We start from the raw sequence: 22,821 nt of genomic DNA, 5'->3' as shown, positions 1-22,821 counted from the left end.
GCCCCAAATGGTGAGCATTCAAAATATTGATAATATTCTATTGTCTCTGATCAGGTAGACCTCAATAGGAAATGACTATGACATACAATATTTCAGTTGTTTATATTACTTTGTTTTATTTCACTGCTTTATTCTTTTTAATTCCTTTCATTTTTAATCTCATCTCTGCTCAGGCAATAGTAGTCAGCCAGCCAGGCCATCTGTTGTTCTCCTCATACAGGACTGTCTTTAGTCATCCTATTTAGCTAGCCTGCCTAAGAATGCTGTAGAGGTGCCTGACAATCATTTTACTAGTTCTTCAAAGTAGATGAGGAATACTTTCCAGAACTGTCTCTGTCCCTTGTTGTGTACATTCCTCTCTCATACGGTCTGTGTATATCTAAACCTAACGTAGCAGGCGTAAAATTGTATCCGTCCAGAGATCTGTTTTATAATGGTGATATGCTCATGTCGCCGCCCTAACAAGGGGTGTTGTTGTCCCAAAGGCGGGAAGGCAGGTTGCAAGTTTAGCTTCAAAATAAGCCCATAGAAATGCATTGGGCTGATTTTGGCGAGTGAAAAAGCTGGCGCAGTGGATTATGGTCATTGTAGTTAATTACCACGTTTCTGTGCTGAACTAAGTTGAATATTTGCTTAGTGAACACTACAACGCCCTTCAGCCTAGCATCCCACATAGTTCTTGACTTGATTTCATTCGTGAATGATTTGAGAAACAGCGTGTTGGGCTCACACAAAAAAATAAATGGAATTCAAGTAATTGAACTGATGTCGTTCAATTTGTTGTTTAATAATTGAAAGAAATTAAATATGATGATTAATCGCTCAGCACACACACACACAAACTTTAGCACATCTGCAGGCTCCACTGTTGAAACCTTAAAGCCGGACCATCAGCCAGACGGCTGGCTGAAGGATCACTGCATGCCTATCAGGCTGGTGCTGCTGGTCTAATTGTGATAAATGATAGCTGTTCCGCTGTCTGTCACTCTCTCTTCGCACATTGCACTGCCTGCCTCAGATGTGTGGAGGGCTTCACCCCAGCAGCTCCCGATCCATAACATCGGCCTGTATCTTCAACAAAGAAATGCTGAAGTTTTCACTGAATATGTAAAGGGTAAACACATTTGCTTTGATGCAGTGGATGTTTTGAAAGTTAGTGACATCTAGTATATCCCTGAGGCCCTCTAACTGTGAATGGTCCGCCTCTGATCCTGTCTTCTCCAATGTTGTGGTGACAGGCTGCCAATACCCTCCCACACATGGCCAATAAAGTGTCCGAGCCTGTGAGTATGAAACACTTTATTACAGTTTAGAAGCTGTCCTGGAGGTGTAGCTGACGAGCTGTGGAAGAGCTTTCACAGTACACACACTGACTCACACCATGGTATTATGTCTGAGTCCCATATGACGCAGATCATGTCTGTGTGGAACCAGTACTGAGGATTGTAGCTCCTTGAAAAGCGAGGCACTTCTTCGCTGTACATCTCTCACTCCGCCCCAGCCCTGAGCCTTCTCTCTCCCTCGGATAACCAAATACTACAGGCTGGCAGGACCCAGGGGTGGATAAATCATCCCTTTAACCAAAGTGAGCTAATTGAATGAGTTACTGATGTGATTGCCTTGGCTGGTCCACAGAGCATGGGGTGTATGTGTTGTTTTTAGTTTGTTCGTCTGTGTGAGGCCAACGGTCTTCACTCTTCAGTGCTAAATGCTTCCCTGACTGGGGAGTTCTGATAGCTCGGCTTCAGCTGTTAAGCTGTCTCAGTCTGGACAGCTTCTAGAGTTCATGGGAGATGAAGGAAGGGCCCAGAGAGGTCTCTGTGGGATCCAGACTGACGTGTGACACGGAGTGGCTGTGGGAGCGGGACATTGTGTGGTTGCGAGAGGGTGGCCTGGGGGTGGTTTTGGCTTGGGCTTGGACTTCTGTCTGCTCTGAGCTCTGGGTTGCCAGGGTGGAGTCCATACTTGACTCTACTCCCGCACCGGCCCCCATCCCGGTCCCCCTGCTCCCACCTTGCTTGTGCCTCTCCCAGGCAGAGCTCAGCTTCACAGCCAGGGCCAGCAGGTTCTTCCCCAGGAACACTGTCGAGACCCGGGGGTCCCTGTACCACAGCATGCCTGTGCCCCTGAGGGCCATTGTGAACACGTTGATGGTGACCAGGCTAAGCCAGGGGTACAGGGCCTCCTTACGGGGCCCCCTCTGTCCCGGCAGGGCTGCAGCCCCCAGCTCTGTGAGGGCCACGCAGGGCAGCAGCAGCAGCAGGGCGTAGCAATAGAAGAACACCAGGCCTTCGGCCCACAGGGGCACCCCCAGGTCAGTGGCCCCTGTGTGGGCTTCCCACAGCCCGGCCTGCAAGTCCAGAACATCCAGCAGGTCCACCACCACCCAGAGCAGCCTCCCCCGCACTTCCTGCTTCCTCCTCAGGGGCGTCATGTTGTCAGCCCCAGTCAGGATGAGGAACAGGGAGGGCAGGCAGACTGACAGCAGCAAGGTGAGCGTCTTCCTGGCCAGGGGGTCGGGCGGTCGGCGTTCCGTACGGTAGTTCTGGCAGACAAAGAAGAGTTTGAGCTGGAGCAGGGACAGGAAGAGGAACCAGAGTGCGTTGGCAAAGCCTCGGCGAGGCGAGGGCGCTTCAGACACCACTCCCGCCGACACGAAACGCAGAGCCAGCAGGAAGCCCAGGTCACCTAGCAACACAGCAGCGCACGGCCACACGCCGGGCCCGGCCTTGCCACGGGCTCCCAGCATGCTCTGCTCCAGCAGGTAGAGGTCAACCACTGCCATGGTGCTCACCGTGACCAGGGTAGATACGCACACCTGGGGCGTAGGCACCATGCCTGGTAGAGGAACACAGAAACATGACAAAGCTGAGAGAAGGGAAATAATACAAAATAGAGGAACTGTTTTGTTCCCGTCTAGACTCTGACCTCATTCATTTACCAAAGTGAATTTCACTTGCGTGATAGACAAAAGCTTTCTTCACGACTCTTGTCTACTTAAGTGATGCTAGTTATTCTTTTTTGCTTGTTGCTATGGATAAAGATCATTTTGATGCCAGTTCAGCAGTGAGCTTTGGGTCAAAGACTGTTCTTCCCTGGTCATACATCCTGAGGAGAGGTGTTAGTTCTCACTCCTCTGCGGCTTTTTAATTTAAATGGGTCTCTTCGGCGATGAAAGTTTCAACCCCTCCCGGCGCCTTGGCTAAAACTCTTGAGTATTACCCAGGTTTCCTTCCAGGGTGTTTTGCTTGGGTGGTCTTAACTTATTCATTATTAATTAATTGTGTTAAAGTGCAGTAAATCTTTTTTTCCCCTTCCTGTTTACTCGGCTGGTCTGATTCTCATTGTTGCTGCCTGCCGCAGTCTTAAATTGGCAGAAAATTGCCTTCTCATTTGGGCCGAATATTAATAACGTCTCTTATTAATATTTATTCTGAGATGTTTTTGACGGTAATTGCTTGTGTGTTCATGAACACACGTGTGTGTGTGTAAGCCATTCTAATTGGCAAATTTTGTGCCATATTTCAGCAGTGAACAGTATAAAACCCCAGTATTGATTGGGAGTGTGAAATTATCAGACTTCACGGTGAAATCGAACACGCCTCTCCTTATCGTATTGAGGAGCCAGGAGAGCTGAGGGGTGTCGGCCATCTGACTAGCACCGCCGAGGGTGTCAACCCCTCCATGAGATCTGGCATTTTAATATGAAATCATTACCACCTCAGATATCCCATAATGGCAACATTTGAGTGTGTGATCGAGCGAAACGATTGTGGGCTCCGCGGCCATAAGGGAACAGAGCTAATAACGTGTGTTTATGTCCGCTTCTGACTGACGACAGGCATCAATCTTTTCAATGCACCGCTCATCTGAGCCCTGTCATCCACTGAGCGAGAGGGACTGTCAAAGGGTCTGCAGGAGAGACTTGGGAGTGGGGATTGAAAGTAAGAGATATGCTCTTGGCTGTCTACATGCCTAATAAAGTATTACTGCATGATGGTAATAGTTCATAAATTAACTCTGCTTGGAGAGAGTTGGAGGGGAGATGAGATGAAAGCCAAAAGTGATGAAGAGGAAGCTGCAGACAGAAAGATGTTGACGCAGGCAGCTAAAAAAGACATGGCATCTTACGCCTGCTCTGTGTATGAATAGATTTAAATGTATTCATCACCAGGGATCAGAAGAAATTAAACACTTTAATATCTGGAACAGAGGAGTGAAAAATGGATGGGTGAGAAAAAGACCTCGACTAATCCTCCTAGGGGCATGGTGAGGAAACGAAGAGGAGGGGCACAAATGTCAGCTTCACTAATATCTGATTATCATACAGGGCTTTTTTTGTTTCACTGCGTCCTGATTATCAGTGCTGGAATTTAATGGATTCTAGTGTACCAATCCGCTGACTGAGAATATTGGAATTGAAAATGGTGTTTTATCTGAACAAACCCCCACCACCCCAACTGCAGTCAGTGGAAGGAGAAAGGTAGTCTGCCACCCCAGACAGTGTGTTTGCCTTTCTCATTCCCAACACGCCTGTTGGCAATTCTATATGCGTCTTAAATTGTACCCTGGAACCCTGGTGTTCCTCTGTCAGCCTGTGTTTGTGTTGTGACGGCTTGTCAACGCACATTGATTTTGTTCTGAGTGAGCGGCCCAGATGACTGCCGTGTGTCCACTCTGCTCATCAATAATGACCAAATTCATCATCCCTATCATTAGAAAGTCGTACTGTAACTGACAGGCTGATTCAAGCTATTCCGCTGCAAGTGTAAGGAATGGGCCTGTAAAGGTGGACAGGTAAACATTTTGTTTGTGATTTTTCAGCCGAATGTGTACAAGGACAAAAAGACTTCCTTCTTGTTTGTTATGCGTGTCGTGTGTATTGTGAAGAAAGGAGTGTTTTCGCCCATCACCCAGGTAATCTGTTGTGGCTTTCAAATGAGCTCCCCTATACACATGGAGACACACACACCTCGTCTGTTTTCCTCTCTAATATTGGTGGTCTGCCAGGTGTGCTGGGAGGCAGGTAAAAGGAAGATTAATTGCTCTAGACTTATAATTCATATAAAAACATCCCCAGGATATTTGTCTTACTACAAACTACATCCAATGTAATCTTACCCAACAGGAGGGGAGATAGCCCCATGTACAATTTAGCTCAGTCTTGCCTATGTGAAAGCCTGAGGGGCTTGCTTGTTAAGAGAGATAAAGGGATTTGTCTTCAATTAAACTAAATTCATTTATGGAGGTAAAACCTGGAGGGGAAAAAACGTCCAACTAATGGATGGAATAGTATTGGCAAATCGTGTCTCATCCAGGTGACTGAGTTGCCATCCAGCAGTAACATCTGATGTCTCATGAGGCATTTGCACCCCTATGGGAACAGCTATTACATGTGTAGGGGTTGGATAGGTATTGGAGCATGTACCCCAAATTATAATTTCAACAGAAATCTGTTTAAATGTCCTCTCTATGGGCGATTTTGTCTACCATTATGTTGGAGCCACACACTTAACACCTAGTCACTCATGTATTTATGGTACATTTTAATGATGCACCACCTGTTACATAATCACTCTTTATTAATACGTGCATACATAATTCAACTCTTTCAAAGTGGTGGATAGCTAGTTACCCAAAGCATGCGTTCTTCGCTGCTCCTCTTGGCTTGATTGAGATCCACGTCGCCTATTAGTCGAACTCGAATGGTCCCTGGATAAACAATAAAGGCCAAAAATGATAACCTGTGATTCCTACATTAGTCTTTACATCGGTTGCTTTGTGTTAGTCCTATAATGCTGTGTGTCTGTCGGGAATATTTGAATAAACTCCCACTCTGCTATGACGATCTTATCATACTGATAAAATAGGGGGAAAGTAATTGTCCATCTTCGAGTTTGTAAGATTTAAAACGTCAAGCCGCTTTTTCGGTCATCAGATAAACGTGTCATTTTGCACAGTTATCCCACGGTCATCGTGGGCGCAGAATTCTCCATCTCTTGGTATGTCCGTATTGAATTTGACACCTTGGCTCTCCGGTCTGGCAGCCGAAGATCCAGTTATTCGGGAAGAAGCTGTGCGGGCTTGTTCGCCGGGCTCCGTCTTCTGTGAGCTGTCGAAGTCGCTCAGAAGTAGACGGCGGAATGATGATCAGGAATAGACGGCCAGAAAATCCAGATAAGTATCGACAGTAAAGCAAAACTCGAGGACACGAGAGAGAAACATGAGGAAACTCGCCGCTAGAGTTTATGATTGCGGTGTTAATTTGTAGGCAGGTTACATACTCTCGGCTCCCCGCCTCGTCCTCTCTCACTGGGTGAGTTCGTTTTGCATCGCCCAGTGCCCCGGGTGGGCGGAGTTTATTTTTTTATATTTTTTAGACCATTCCATTGGTCCTTAAGTGAAATCTTAACACACCGAGGGCACCGCTGCATAAATTTAGGTGCCCACAGTTATGTCCATCGGTTATGGTAATCATCATTATGCCACTTTGATGAAAACTAGCGTAATGGATTGGTATTACATGGAAGTAGTTTACAGCCTTGATTGCCCTGCCAGTGCCATACCCTAATAAAATGTATACGGAATGCACTCAGATATACGGAGCCAAGTAGAGCGAGAGATGCCTGTAGCCTATGGACACATCTCAAAACGCAGATGTTACTACTTTAATTAGACCCCTTCTGTTTCTTACCGTCTTTAGTTACACAACAAAACCATCCTGTTTCTTGTTGCACTGTAGATTTAAAACAGTCCCAGCTGGCTGCCTTATGGCCTAAAGGGTTTAGGAATGGATGGATCTTTGGTGTTTGAGATTATTTTGATAGTCAAGGAGCATGCATTGCTTCACCATGTCATTGTGTGTTCCGTTAAGTGGATGCATATGCATATCAATCTCCACCTTCTCAGCATCACATCTAAACTCAAAGGCTCTCTCATTTAACCATCTCCCTTTTTATTATCTTGTCTGTGTGTGAGAAAGGGGAAGGAGAGTCATCATTCTTGTCACAATCAGCTTCTCGCTCCACTGGCTTCCAGAGGTTTTCCATTCCCTTGGTTCAATTTGTTTGTTTTTCTCTCAGCTCTCCTCTTTCTCTCCCTTCTCATGCCTTCCAGTTTCATTCTCTCTGTCTCTCTTCTGCCTTTTTCCTTTGGTTCCCTGTGGGTGTGGTTGAAGGTCACTCTGCACTAGCTCTCTTTCAGCATGAAAAGGGGGAGCAGACATAGCGGGAGAGAGAGGGGGACAGAGGGAGGGAGAAAGGGAAGGCAGACTGTCCACAGCAGTGCACAGTCATCGCTTTCCCTCCTAAACATGAGTGGGGAGGAAGTTTGGAAGGACGTGGGGTAAGAGACCGTCCAAGAATGCTAAGGACTGATTGGTTCCAAGCTGATGTCCACCAGTGGCAGAGGCCAACCACCACAGAGCCAGAATAGAATAGCAATCTCCTCTCCACCATCTGCTCTCACTAGTCTCCTTTCCGTCACATGTATCAGAGCTCTACCCTCTGCTGCTATTCATGCACTGCTTTACCTACCACACTGAATAATTTAGTTTAATGTGGCAATTGGAATGCTTTCTAAATTGCACAAATGAGAAAGTCACTTTAATTAACTCTACCTCCATGTACATACTATCTCAACTAACCGGTGCCCCCGCACATTGACTCTGTACCGGCACACCCCTGTATATGTTATTTTTTTACTGCTGCTCTTTAATTACTTGTTACTTTGATATCTTATTCTTATCTGTATTTTTTAAACTGCACTGTTGGTTATGGGCTCGTGAGTAAGCATTTCACTGTAAGGTCTACACCTGTTTTATTCGGCGCATGTGACTAATAAAATTTGATTTGAAATGAAATGACAGAACCCTTCACAACCATAATACCGCACTACTAGTCTGTTGCTACGACTACTACTACACTACTACTACTGCACTCCAATGCAACACTACCAAATCAATACCCATGTGATACAGTTCCTGGCTCTCCCACTACCTCCAGAGTTCCTGAGGCGTCTTGTTGATGCCTCCAGTAGGCCATTCAGCTGCTGCTGCCTCTACACATGATTAATCATGAAGCACAACACTGTCGACAGTGTGAGGGGAACTTAATGGAGTCGAAAATACCATGTTTTCTTTGATATGGTGTAATCACTTGTTTTCCTGCCCTGCTTGCTGATCTGATTGGGCAGGTTCTCTGCTGTGTAGACTCTTCTTGAGCAGATGGAGCCAGTATACACCCTTGGAGCAGAGTTGTGCTGCTGGTTGTTGCTCACCCGTTTCGCTTGTTATGGAAAGGAGTTCTTTGGGAGTTTGGCCGGCACTGTCCGTTGTCATCATCCTGGTCATTTGGAAAATGTGCTTGAAGTACACTTATTTCAGTACAATATGTGAGAGTTGACTGTGGGCTCAGAGGACCTGAGCTGACCTGCTATTCTCTGTGGCAGACTGCCGTGTCCCTACCCCCTCTCTAGGCGTGCAGGGGTAAGACGGGTCAACCCAATCAGCCGAATGACGTCCTGATAGGGATGAGTGATAAAACGGCAACATGGCAGCAGATTAAATGAACAGATAACGAATGAGAGTGTTTCACCGGAGTTTAATTAACCCCCGGCCGCATCCTACCCCCCTCTCACGGCTCACACCCCTCTGTAACTCCTCCCTTCTCCCTATCCCACCCAATCACCACACTGCCTGCCAGGGCAATTTATCCCCTGTCCTTCCTGTGTGCCAGGGGCAATTAATCCTGCCCCAAGGCCCACACCTATGTCAGTGTCCTCTACCTGCATGTCTACCACACTTGCTTACACACATTCTCTTTTTCTTGCTGTCTCGCTTTCTCACGCACACATGCTTCTAAGACACCTGTGAACTGGAGGCCCCTTACACTTAAATGATCCAAAAATTTAGCAAAATGCATAGAATTAAAAAGTTATCGTCGGATATTATTCATCCTAATCAGACAGGTTTTTAAATGGAAGATACGTAAGAGATAATAGAAGACAAGTATTAGAAACAATAGAACACTATGAAAAATCTGGGAAACCAGGCCTGGTATTCATAGCTGATTTTGAAAAAGGCATTCGATAAAGTATGACTAGAATTTATATATAAATGCCTGGACTATTTTAATTTATACAATGGGTTAAAGTTGTGTGGTAAATAATGAATACTTCTCAGAAAGTCTTCAACTGTCGAGGAGTAAAACAATGTTGTCCACTATCGGCATATCTATTTGTTATGGCCATCGACATAACAAATGGCTATTAAAATGAGCTCCAACAATAATATCAAGGGGCTGGAAATCCAGGGCTTAAAATCAAAGGCATCAAATTACGTGGATGATTCATGTTTTCTTTTATATTCTTAACTTCTATCCCTGCACAACCTCATAAAGGATATAGATAATTTGTCTAACCTCTGGTTTACAACCAAATTATGATAAGTGTACCATATTACGTATTTGATCGCTAAAAAATGAAACTTTTACATTAGTGTGTAGTTTACCAATAAAATGGTCTGATGGTGGTCATACTCTGTATTCATATCCCGAAATACACTCTCACAATACATTTAATCAGAAAGTTTGCAAAAATAGATAAGCTCTTGCTACCATGGAAAGGTAAAGGCCAGTTTTTTTAGTGGAAAAATCGACCTGATTTTAATTTAGTCATATCCCAGTTTACCTATTTTTATTTATGGCCCTGCCCACACCGATCGACTTGTTTTTTAAAATTATATGAGCAAAGTATATATTCCACATTATTTGGAACGGCAAGCCAGACAATATTAAACAGGGTTATTTATATAATGAATTCGGAGGGCTGAAATGATTAAATATGAAAGTATTGAACCTCTCACTAAAGGCTTCAGTCATACAAAAGTTAATTCTAAACTCATTCAAAAATTGCCTTTCCCCCTTTAATCCGATTACAACCTTTCACTTTAAGTTATTTGAAAATGAAATGCGACCGACCGGCTCGATTTGGTATTATGTAGCAAAATTAGAAATTGTGTTTTTTATATTGGATAAATGTATAGACTCGGAGCTAGAAAATTGTATATCATACACTACAATTGCGGAAAAATGGGAAAAAATAGCTTTGAAAGTTGATAAACTTGTAACCCCGCTTTTGGCTCTTGAATGTTTTGGTACACCTACTGGAGAGTTCTTCTTTGTCTACACTAGAGGTCGACCGATTATGATTTTTCAACGCCGATACCAATTATTGGAGGACCATAAAAAGCCGATGCCGATTTTATTTATTTATTTTATTTTTTGTAATAATGACAATTACAACAATACTGAATTAACACTTATTTTAACTTAATATAATACATCAATAAAATCAATTTAGCCTCAAATAAATAATGAAACCTGTTCAATTTGGTTTAAATAATGCAAAAACAAAGTGTTGGAGAAGAAAGTAAAAGTGCAATATGTGCCATGTAAGAAAGCTAACGTTTAAGTTCCTTGCTCAGAACATGAGAACATATGAAAGCTGGTGGTTCCTTTTAACATGAGTCTTCAATATTCCCAGGTATGAAGTTTTAGGTTGTAGTTATTATAGGAATTATTGGACTATTTCTCTCTATACGATTTGTATTTCATACACCTTTGACTATTGGATGTTCTTATAGGCACTTTAGTATTGCCAGTGTAACAGTATAGCTTCCATCCCTCTCCTCGCAGCCACCTGGGCTCGAACCAGGAACACATCGACAACAGCCCCCCTCAAAGCAGCGTTACCCATGCAGAGCAAGGGGAACAACTACTCCAAGTCTCAGAGCGAGTGACGTTTGAAACGCTATTAGCGTGCACCCCGCTAACTAGCTAGCCATTTCACATCGGTTACACCAGCCTAATCTCGGGAGTTGATAGGCTTGAATTCATAAACAGCAGAGCTGCTGGCAAAACACACAAAAGTGATGTTTGAATGAATGCTTACGAGCCTGCTGGTGCCCACCATCGCTCAGTCAGACTGCTCTATCAAATCATAGACTTAATTATAACATAACACACAGAAATACGAGCCTTAGGTCATTAATATGGTCGAATCCGGAAACTATCATCTCGAAAACAAAACATTTATTCTTTCAGTGAAATACGGAACCGTTCCGTATTTTATCTTACGGGTGGCATCCATGAGTCTAAATATTCCTGTTACATTGCACAACCTTCAATGTTATGTCATAATTACGTAAAATTCTGGCAAATTAGTTCGCAATGAGCCAGGCGGCCCAAACTGTTGCATATACCCTGACTCTGCGTGCAATGAATGCAAGAGAAGTGACACAATTTCACCTGGTTAATATTGCCTGCTAACCTGGATTTCTTTTGGCTAAATATGCAGGTTTAAAAAAATATATACTTCTGTGTATTGATTTTAAGAATGTTAAATAAAGGTGTTAAAAAAAAAAAAAATGTATGCAAAATCGGCGTCCAAAATGACCGATTTCCGATTGTTATGAAAACTTGAAATCGGCCCTAATTAATCAGCCATTCCGATTTAATCGGTCGACCTCTAGTCTACACCCATTCTGTAAGTGAGGACTTGGTGGACTGTATATTCTTTAGGTTAGGTTTTACTTTGTGTTTGCTCCCATGTGCTGGTAAAGGCACAGATGACAGACCGGTAGGATTCAAATTGAGGTGGTTTAATAATGCTGAAGATGCACAGGCACAGAACAGCACGGTGTATAGAGTATGGATCTGCTAAGGTACTTAGTGGTCTGGCAACTTGCTTCAACCTGTGTGTGTGTAAAGACAGAAATAAAGATGGTGAATGACAGAATACAATCTCTTATAAACAATATGCATGGCAATAACATACAGCTCAATAAAACGTGACTAAGTGTACTAATTTGAGATCAAAAGGGTGCTGCCGCACGTGTACTACAAAGCATAGGACCATCTTCAGTACAGGGCTACAATGAACATGAATACCTCTAAACAGTGAAATGCAATGTTATACCCATATAATGATTTACCATACACGTATATAATTACAGGGCATATAAACAACGCACTGGGGGACATTATCCTATACAAATACAGGGTTAAATGTCCAAAATTATATGGGGGAAAGGGGGATACCTAGTTAGTTGTACAACTGAATGCCTTCAACTGAAATGTGTCTTCCGCATTTTACCCAACCCCTCTGAATCAGAGAGGTCTGAGGCGCTGCCATAATCGACATCCGCGTCTTCGGGGAACAGTGGGTTATCTGCCTTGCTCAGGGGCAGAATGACAGCTTTTTACCTTGTCAGCTCGGGGATTCGATCCCGCAACCTTTCAGTTACTGGCCCAATGCTCTAACCACCATAACAGAGCTAGCCAGCTCACAGTAGCTAGCTCGCAGTAGAAACGACTAATTAGTGTAACCATAAATATGACATTGTCGCAGAGACATAAACACCCGAAAGATATGAAATATGTAATAAGGATGCACACTGGCCTTGGCTAACACAATGAAAGCTAACTGGTGGGTTAACACGGGTGGCTGGAGCTTTCTCTCGCTTGACTTCTCTCGAGCTGATCTTCTCTGAGCTAGAGATCGCCCAGCATGCTCTGCTCCACTTCACCAGTGGGCGGAGCTACATCTCAGATATGATGAACTAACATTACTGATACGGTTAACTACAAATACTTCACAGCGTTTTGTACACGTTCAGCATCGTTCACACCCTCTTAAGCCTTAGCCCCACCCATCTCTTTAAGGATTCACATGTGAGGCCATGTGCTAAACAGAGTGAGTACAGTAGTGTATTAAACAACCAAAGATTTGAAGATTAAAAGCTGGTTTATACTACATCTATCGACATGTCTGTAGACAGTTGTTGCAGTGACATCATGAACATTCTATTGTCGTCCGACATTAAACTTGTCATTGTTGTTATGAAAAAGTATAAACACAAAAAATACAGCCTGCATGATATCAGCAGCCTGGTGGTCCAAAATAGCATAGCTGGTGTATTTTAACACCAACTGTTTAGAGTAGTACACAGCATTGTACGAGATCTTCAGTTTCTTCGCTATTCCATGTGAGAAACTGCCTTCATTTCTTAGAACAAGAATAGACTGACGAGTTTCAGAAGAAAGGTCTTTGTTTCTGACGATTTTGAGCCTATAATCGAACCCATAAATGCTGATGCTCCAGATACTCAACTAGTCCAAAGGACATTTTTTATTTATTGCTGCTTTAATCAGGACAACAGTTTTCAGCCATGGCAACAAAACTGCAAAAGGGTTTTCTAATGATACATTAGCCTTTTTAAAAGGATAAACTTGGATTAGGTAATACAATGTGCCATTGGAACACAGGAGTGATGGTTGCTGATAATGGGCCTCTGTACGCCTATGTAGATATTCCATTAAAAATCAGACGTTTCCAGCCACAATAGTCATTTACAACATTAACGATGTCTACACTGTATTTCTGACCAATTTTATGTTATTTTAATGGACAAAAAATGTAATTTTCTTTCAAATGCAAGGACATTTCTAAGTGACCGCAAACTTGAACGGTAGTGTATGTCTGTCTATTTCGCCAAATATCTCGCAATGTGTAATTTAGTCGGACACCATTTAGTCGGACACCATTTTTAATCATGAGAATCTCCTCTTTCTAATTATGTAAGGCTGGGCAGTGTATTCCGTTGTCATCAAACGCTAGTCAACTTCTGACTATTTCTGGACTTTATTTCCCTACTTCCTCATTATGCAGACATAAGCACACTTGGCACCATTGAGGTGCGGACGTTTTACTTTCTACCCAAGTTATTTTTCAGTTTCGTCCTAAGAACAGATGGTAGTGGTACAAAGAAAGGGATACATTGTTTTGGTGCCATTTTGGCAAAATGGAATTGTAAGCGTCACTCCAGTCAAAACAGGCTTTGCGAACGTTTGATTCCATTCATTTGCTATGGGCTCGTGCTAGTGTTCCAGCTTAGCCAACGTTCTTTTGCCATTTTTCAGCCTTGGGTTCATTTTGACTCATTCTATTGTCCAGCCTTCCATAATCCCAACTCATAACTTTGATACCCTGCATGAATCTACAGGTAGCTCAAGCTAACCAACTAGCAATGCAGAGCCACTGAGATACAAATACTATTATACACAATGTTAGCTAGCACACTTAAATGTGTGTTTGCGTTCGCACACTTTCGTGAGGATCTCCTGTGGTGCCTCTCTGTACTTCTGTTTTCTCCCCTTGTTCACCTTGGTCTAATGAACCTTTCCATTGTTCAAATATTAATCCTGATGATCACAGTTCACGCTGAACACTCAAATCTACCTCCCGGCTATCTCTCCCTCTTCGCTTTCTCTCTTTCATTCTCTGTCCATACACATTCACAGTTACCCTTTCTCTCTCTCTCGCTCATGTCAGTGCTCGCTATATCTTGTTAAAAAGAGTTAGTGAAGCTGAAAGGCCAATCACATTAACATGAGGAGTGACAAGCATAGTGGAGAGAATATGGTGTGAGGGTCAAGTCAGACGGACACTTCCAAGATTTTAATTGCATATGCCTAATTGCGCTCTTAATTATTATATATAACAACCCTCGGATCTGGAAATAAATTGGAGCAATTACTCACTACTGTCGCTGTGGCGTCTGACAGCTAAAATATCGCCAAAGATTAGCACTTAATCCTGATGCACAGACAGGATCTCAGAGAAACTCTTTGAAGATGAGGGAGTTAAATATCCCCTTCACTCGACAATGTGTAGGCTCGCCTTGGGTGATGGGTTCCAGCCATTTTGCGCTCTGGAGTCTAATCAGTCATGGTACAGGAGGAGAGAGAGAGAGCTGGCCGCTCATCTCGGACTGTGGAATGATTTGAATGTTCAGATGGAGAGGGAGCGTGGAGCAGGGTTGGCTATTTGGCCAGGGTGCAAATGCTCAGCGTCGCTTGCTCTCACTCTCTCTGCTCTAAATGTCATGGGAAGTCAGGGAGCCGAGTTAACCTTGCTTTCATGGCATGCCAGCCTCCACTGCCAGTTTAAAGAGTCTCATTTACAATTACCAACACGGCTCAATCCAAATAATGACTTCAATTAGGCTATTAAAAAGGGCCGGGGTGACAAGGAGACTCACCCTGTCATCTTAAAACGCCCCAATGACTGGCACCCTCAGGTAATGTTTTAATTAAAATGATGGTGACTAGTCTGTTGCCTGATATAGGTTGTTTTTTTCCCTTTGTGCCCACGTTCACTGTCTGGCATGTCATTGTCTGTTCACTGCTCTGCATCTCGCGCTCTCTCTCTGCATCTCGCGCGCTCTCTCTCTGCATCTCGCTCTCGCTCTCTCTCTCTGCATCTCGCTCTCTCTCTCTGCATCTCGCGCTCTCTCTCTGCATCTCGCGCGCTCTCTCTCTGCATCTCGCGCGCTCTCTCTCTGCATCTCGCTCTCTCTCTCTGCATCTCGCGCGCTCTCTCTCTGCATCTCGCGCGCTCTCTCTCTGCATCCCGCTCTCTCTCTCTGCATCTCGCGCGTTCTCTCTCTCTGCATCTCGCGCGTTCTCTCTCTCTGCATCTCGCGCGCTCTCTCTCTGCATCTCGCGCGCTCTCTCTCTGCATCCCGCTCTCTCTCTCTGCATCTCGCGCTCTCTCTCTGCATCTCGCACGCTCTCTCTCTGCATCTCCCGCGCTCTCTCTCTGCATCTCGCGCGCTCTCTCTCTGCATCTCGCGCGCTCTCTCTCTGCATCTCGCGCGCTCTCTCTCTGCATCTCGCGCGCTCTCTCTCTGCATCTCGCGCGCTCTCTCTCTGCATCTCGCGCGCTCTCTCTCTGCATCCCGCTCTCTCTCTGCATCTCACGTGCTCTCTCTCTGCATCTCGCGCTCTCTCTCTGCATCTCGCGCTCTCTCTCTGCATCTCGCGCGCTCTCTCTCTGCATCTCGCGCGCTCTCTCTCTGCATCTCGCGCGCTCTCTCTCTGCATCTCGCACACGCTCTCTCGCTGTCTCAAAATTCAGTTCAAGGGGTTTTATTGGCATGGCAAACATGTTTACATTGCCAAAGCAAGTGAAATAGATAATAACCAAAAGTGAAATAAAAAACGAACAGTAAAAATTACACACACAAGTTCCAAAAGAATAAAGACATTTCAAATGTCATTGTCTATATAGTGTTGTAACGATGTGCAAATAGTTCAAGTACAAAACATAAATATAGGTTGTATTTACAATGGTGTTTGTTCTTCACTGGTTGCCCTTTTTCTTGTGGCAACAGGTCACAAATCTTGCTGCTGTGATGGCATACTGTGGTATTTCACCCAATAGATATGGGAGTTTATCAAAATTGGATTTGTTTTCAAATTCTTTGTGGGCCTGTGTAATCTGAGGGAAATACAGTTGAAGTCGGAAGTTTTTATATACACCTTAGCCAAATACATTTAAACTCAGTTTTTCACAATTCCTGACATTTAATCCTAGTAAAAATTCCCTGTCAGTTAGGATCACCACTTTATTTTAAGAATGTGAAATGTCAGAATAATAGTAGAGAGAATGATTTATTTCAGCTTTTATTTATTTCATCACATTCCCAGTGGGTCAGAAGTTTACATACACTCAATTAGTATTTGGTAGCATTGCCTTTAAATTGTTTAACTTGGGTCAAACGTTTTGGGTAGCCTTCCACAAGCTTCCCACAATAAGTTGGGTGAATTTTGGCCCATTCCTCCTGACAGAGCTGATGTAACTGAGTCAGGTTTGTAGGCCTCCTTGCTCGCACGCGCTTTTTCAGTTCTGCCCTCAAATTGTCTATAGGATTGAGGTCAGGGCTTTGTGATGGCCACTCCAATACCTTGACTTTGTTTTCCTTGAGCCATTTTGCCACAACTTGGAAGTATGCTTGGGGTCATTGTCCATTTGGAAGATCCCTTTGCGACCAAGCTTTAACTTCCTGACTGATGTCTTGAGATGTTGCTTCAGTATATCCACATAATTTTCCTGCCTCATGATGCAATCTATTGTGAAGTGCCACAGCCCCTCCTGCAGCAAAGCACCCCCACAACATGATGCTGCCACCCTTGTGCTTCACGGTTGGGATGGTGTTCTTTGGCTTGCAAGCCTCCCCCTTTTTCCTCCAATCATAACGATGGTCATTATGGCCAAACAGTTCTATTTTTGTTTTATCAGACCAGAGGACATTTCTCCAAAAAGTACGATCTTTGTCCCCATGTGCAGTTGCAAACCGTGGTCTGGCTTTTTATGCCGGTTTTGGAGCAGTGGCTTCTTCCTTGCTGAGCGGCCTTTCAAGTTATGTCGATATAGGACTCTTTTTAATGTGGATATAGATACTTTTGTACCTGTTTCCTCCAGCATCTTCACAAGGTCCTTTGCTGTTGTTCTGGGATTGATTTGCACTTTTCGCACCACAGTATGTTCATCTCTAGGAGACAGAACGCGTCTCCTTCCTGAGCGGTAATGACTGCTGCATGGTCCCATTGTGTTTATACTTGCGTACTATTGTTTGTACAGATGAACGTGGTACCTTCAGGCGTTTGGAAATTGCTCCCATGGATGACGCAGACTTGTGGAGGTCTACCATTTTTTTCTGAGGTCTTAGCTGATTTCTTTTGATTTTCCCATGATGTCAAACAAAGAGGCACAGAGTTTGAAGGTAGGCCTTGAAATACATCCACAGGTACACCTCCAATTAACTCAAATGATGTCAATTAGCCTATCAGAAGCTTCTAAAGCCATGACATCATTTTCTGGAATTTTCCAAGCTGTTTAAAGGCACAGTCAACTTAGTGTATGTAAACTTCTGACCCACTGGAATTGTGAGACAGTGAAATAATGTCTGTAAACAATTGTTGGAAAAATTACTTGTGTCATGCACAAAGTAGATGTCCTAACCGACTTGCCAAAATTATAGTTTGTTAACAAGAAATTTGTGGAGTGGTTGAAAAACGAGTTTTAATGACTTCAACCTTAAGTGTATGTAAACTTCCGACTTCAACTGTATGTGTCTCTGGTCATACATCTGGCAGGAGGTTAGGAAGTGCAGCTCAGTTTCCACCTCATTTTGTGAGCAGTGTGCACAAAGCTGGTCTAATCTTGAGAGCCAGGTCTGCCTTCGGCAGCCTTTCTCAATAGCAAGGCTATGCTCACTGAGTCTTTACATAGTCGAAGATTTCCTTAATTTTGGGTCAGTCACAGTGGTCAGGTATTGTGTACTCTCTGTTTAGGGCCAAATAGCATTCTAATTTGCTCAGTTTTTTTGCTAATTCTTTGCAATGTGTCAAGTAATTATCTTTTTGTTTTCTCATGATTTGGTTGGGTCTAATTGTGTTGCTGTCCTGGGGGTCTGTCTGTGTTTGTGAACAGAGCCCCAGGACCAGCTTGCTTAGGGGGCTCTTCTCCAGGTTTATTTGTCTGTAGGTGATGGCTTTGTTACGGAGGTTTGGGAATAGCTTCCTTTTAGGTGGTTGTAGAATTGAACGGCTCTTTTCTGGATTTTGATCATTAGCGGGTATCGGCCTAATTCTGCTCTGCATGCATTATTGGGTGTTTTACGTTGTATTTTTACAGAATTCTGCATGCAGTTTCTCAATTTGGTGTTTGTCCCATTTTGAGCATTCTTAGTTGGTGAGCGTACCCCAGACCTCACAACCATAAAGGGCAATGGGTTCTATAACGCATTTAATATTTTTTTTGCCAGATACTAATTGGTGTGTCAAATTTTGTGTTAATTTTTATGGCATAGAAGGCCCTTGCCTTGTCTCTCAAATCGTTTGTCTCTCAGATCGTTCACAGCTTTGTTGAGGTTACCTGTGGCGCTGATGTTTAGGCTGAGGTATATATCGTTTTTTGTGTGCTCTAGATGGAATTTGTGGTCCAGGCAACGGGACCTTTTTTGGAACACCATTATTTTTGTCTTACTGAGATTCACTGTCAGGGCCCAGGTCTGACAGAATCTGTGCAGAAGATCTAGGTGGTGCTGTAGGCCTTCCTTGGTTGTGGACAGAAGCACCAGATCATCAGCAAAAAGTAGACATTTGACTTCTGATTCTAGTACGGTGAGGCCGAGTGCTGCAGACTGTTCTAGTGCTCTCGCCAATTCGTTGATATATACAGTACCTGTCAAAAGTTTGGACACACCTACTCGTTCAAGGGTTTTTCTTTATTTTTACTATTTTCTACATCGTCAAATAATAGTGAAGACATCAGAACTATGAAATAACACATGGAATCGTGTAGTAACCCAAAAAAGTGTTCAACAAATAAAAATATATTTTTGATTCTTCAAAGTAGCCACCCTTTGCCTTGATGACAGCTTTGCACACTCTTCGCATTCTCTCAACCAGCTTCACCTGGAATGCTTTTACAACAGTCTTGAAGGAGTTCCCACATATGCTGAGCACTTGTTGGCTGCTTTGTGGTTCCAACACGGCAGCTGGAACTAAAAATCTCAAATTTGGACTCCCGATTAAAGGGCAGATTTTCACGATCTAATGTCCATTGCTTGTTTTGTTTTTTTTACCTAAACAAAACTCTTCTTCTAATTGGTGTCCTTTAGTAGTGCTTTCTTTGCAACAATTCGACCATGAAGGCCTGATTTCACGCAGTCTCCTCTGAACAGTTGATGTTGAGATGTGTCTGTTACTTGAACTCTGAAGCATTTATTTGGGCTGCAATAGCTGGTGCTGGTAGCTCTAATGAACTTATCCTCTGCAGCAGAGGTAACTCTGAGTCTTCCTTTCCTGTGGCCAGCTGTGAGAGCCAGTTTCATCATAGCGCTTGATATTTTTTGCGACTGCACTTGAATAAACTTTCAAAGTTCATGGAACTTCACGTCTTAAAGTAATGATGGACTGTCGTTTCGCTTTGCTTATTTGAGTTGTTCTTGCCATAATATGGACTTGGTCTTTTACCAAATAGGGCTATCTTCTGTATACCACCCCTACCTTGTCACAACACAACTGATTGGCTCAAACGCATTAAGAAGGAAAGAAATTCCATTATTTAACTTTTAACAAGGCACACCGGTTAATTGTGGTGACAGGTGACTATCTTATGAAGCTGGTTGAGAGAATGCTAAGAGTGTGAAAAACGATCATCAAAGCAAAGGGTGGCTACTTTGAAGAATCGAAGAATCGCAAATGTTTTGATTTGTTTAACACTTTATAGTTTATTACATGATTCCATGTGTTATTTCATCGGTTTGATGTCTTCCCCATCCTTCTCCAATGTAGAAATGAGTAAAAATAAAGAGAAGGCCTTGAATGAGCAGGTGTGTCCAAACTTTTGACTTGGTACTGTATGTTGAAGAGGGTGGGGCTTAAGCTGCATCCCTGTCTCACCCCACGGCCCTGTGGGAAGTAATGTGTTTTTTGCCAATTTTAACCGCACTCTTGTTTGTGTACATGGATTTTATAATGTATGTTTTTCCTCTAACACCACTTTCAATCAATTTGTATAGCAGACCCTCATGCCAAATTGAGTCAAGCTTTTTTGAAGTCAATGAAGCATGATAAGACTTTGTTTGTCAATTAGGGTGTGCAGGGTGAATACGTGGTCTGTCGTACAGTAATTTGGTAAAAAACTATTTGACATTTGCTCAGTACATTGTTTGTGCTGAGGAAATGTATGAGTCTGCTGTTAATAATAATGCAGAGGGTTTTCCCAAGGTTGCTGTTGACGCATAACCCACGGTAGTTATTGGGGTCAAATTTGTCTCCACTTTTGTGGAAACCAAGCAATCCTTGGTTCCAAATATTGGGGAATATGCCAGAGCTGAGGATGATAAAAAGTTTAAGGATAGCCAATTGGGATTTGTGGTCTGTATATTTTATCATTTCATTTAGGATACCATCAACCCCACAGGCCTTTTTGGGTTGGAGGGTTTGTATTTTGTCCTGTAGTTCATTCACTATAATTGGAGAATCCAGTGGGTTCTGGTAGTCTTTAATAGTTGATTCTAAGATTTTGTATATGTTTTTGCTGTTTGTTCTTTGTCATCGAGCCAAAAAGATTGGAGAAGTGGTTTATGCATACATCCCCGTTTTGGATAGATCACACTCTGTGTTGTTTGTTTAGAGTTTTCCTATTTTCCCAGAAGTGGTTAGATTCTATGTATTCTTCAATTACATTGAGCTGATTTCTGACGTGCTGTTCCTTTTTCCGTAGTGTATTTCTGTATTGTTTTAGTGATTCACCATACTGTACGTAGGTTGCGGTTTTCTGGGTCTTTTTGTTTTTGGTTGGATAGGTTTCTCAATTTCTTTCTTAGGTTTTATCATTTTTCATCAATCCATTTGTTGTTAATTTTCTTAGGTTGTCTGCTTTAAAGGTTTAGATTTGATTGGGAAGCTGAGAGGTCAAATATACTGTTTAGGTTTTCTTCTGCCAAATTTACACCTTCACTATTACAGTGAAACATTTTGTCCAGGAAATTGGGATTAAATTTGTTGTCTAATTGTTTTTTTTGGTAGATTTCAACACTGCTTTCCTTCCATCTATAGCATTTCTTAATATTCCTTTGGCTTTGATGCCTCGTGATTGAGAAAAGCTCTGTTCAAGTATAGTGTGATTTTGCTGTGGTCTGATAGGGGTGTCAGTGGACTGACTGTGAACTGACTCTGGGTTGAGGTCAGTGCTAAAGTTTTCTACAGTACTACTGCCAAGAGATGAGCAATAGGTGTACCTACCATAGGAGTTCCCTTAGCATACCATTAACCATGTGCATACCGTCCGACAGAGCTGCAAGTGTTGTGACCCGTTTTTGATGGTTATGTTGTCGTAATTGTGTCTGGGGGGCATATGGGGAAGGGAATGCTGTCACCTCCAGGTAGGTGTTTGTCAACCTGTGTGCTGAGGTCGTCTGTCGGGTTCTTGTCCAGTTCTGGCATTTAGGTCGCCACAGACTAGTACATGTCCTTGAGCCTGGAAATTGTTGATCTCCCCCTCCTAGGATGGAGAAGCTGTTATCGTTAAAGTATGGGGATTCTATTGGGTTGTCGTGACGTGACTATCATTAATGTGATGACTGTTATTCATTGACTAATTACCTACTACGTTTAATTGTTATTAGATTAAATTAATCATGTAACAATTAACTCATTAGGAATTTGGGGCACCACGGGAAAAGTTGTTTAACGAGTTACCGTCTCCCGAATTAAACTCAAGAATATATAGATATAACAGTCACTAGTTAATAATTTCCTCATATCAGTCCCACTCTGAATGTTGCAGACTTCGGGAATCTGCACAATCCCGAGTCTCACTGATCATTCCGTACCACACAAATTGATTTGATTATTTTACGAAGAAACTACATGATAACATATGATACACACACACGCGCGGTGTAGGTTATTGATTAGTAACTTAATACGATGACAACAGGTCCCTAGCGGACTAACACAATATGACACTTGTTACACAAGATGGAGAGTTAGCGAGAGAAAGAGAAGCAACACTTGGATACATTTGGAAACTATGCTTACAGTAGCCCTAATACCTTGTCCCGAACTGCCGCTCTTTGGGTAAGAAGTCATGAATTTATTTACGTGTTGGAAGTCTTCGTTGGGCTCAGGCCTTCTTGGGCAGGGATCGGCTTTGTGAGAAGGGTTCGATTGGGCCCCAGTTCTTCGGATGGTCTTCACCTTCGTTCTCAGGTGTAAGTCTCTGATTGTTCACGAGGTCACAATATCCTTCTTCTTAGTTGTCTGTTTACTTGCACTCGTTCTGGAAGAGTGGTCTTCTGAGGACGGCTAATCAGCCATGTCGATGATCCCGGAGTGGGGGTGAGAGCAGTAGGCAGTAGCAGTAGGCAACAATGATTTGAAGAGAATAACCGGATGGTCATAC

General features: G+C 43.2%; 1 protein-coding gene across 1 annotated transcript; it reads right to left on the bottom strand.

Moving 5' to 3' along the window:
- Positions 1-766: 766 nt before the first annotated feature.
- On the bottom strand, positions 767-6,307 carry LOC139581272 (transmembrane protein 121-like). The gene is made up of 2 exons (XM_071410848.1): positions 5,636-6,307; positions 767-2,838 (listed from the first exon to the last, which is right to left on the bottom strand). The coding sequence occupies exon 2, from the start codon at positions 2,834-2,836 to the stop codon at positions 1,778-1,780; it is 1,059 nt and encodes a 352-aa protein (XP_071266949.1). The 5' UTR covers positions 2,837-2,838; positions 5,636-6,307; the 3' UTR covers positions 767-1,777.
- Between the last annotated feature and the right edge of the window lie 16,514 nt (positions 6,308-22,821).

This window comes from Salvelinus alpinus, chromosome 7, assembly GCF_045679555.1.
Source record: "Salvelinus alpinus chromosome 7, SLU_Salpinus.1, whole genome shotgun sequence".
Lineage (NCBI taxonomy): Eukaryota > Metazoa > Chordata > Actinopteri > Salmoniformes > Salmonidae > Salvelinus > Salvelinus alpinus.
Note: the sequence above shows the minus strand (reverse complement) of the source record. Positions and strands in the feature narration are given on the sequence as shown.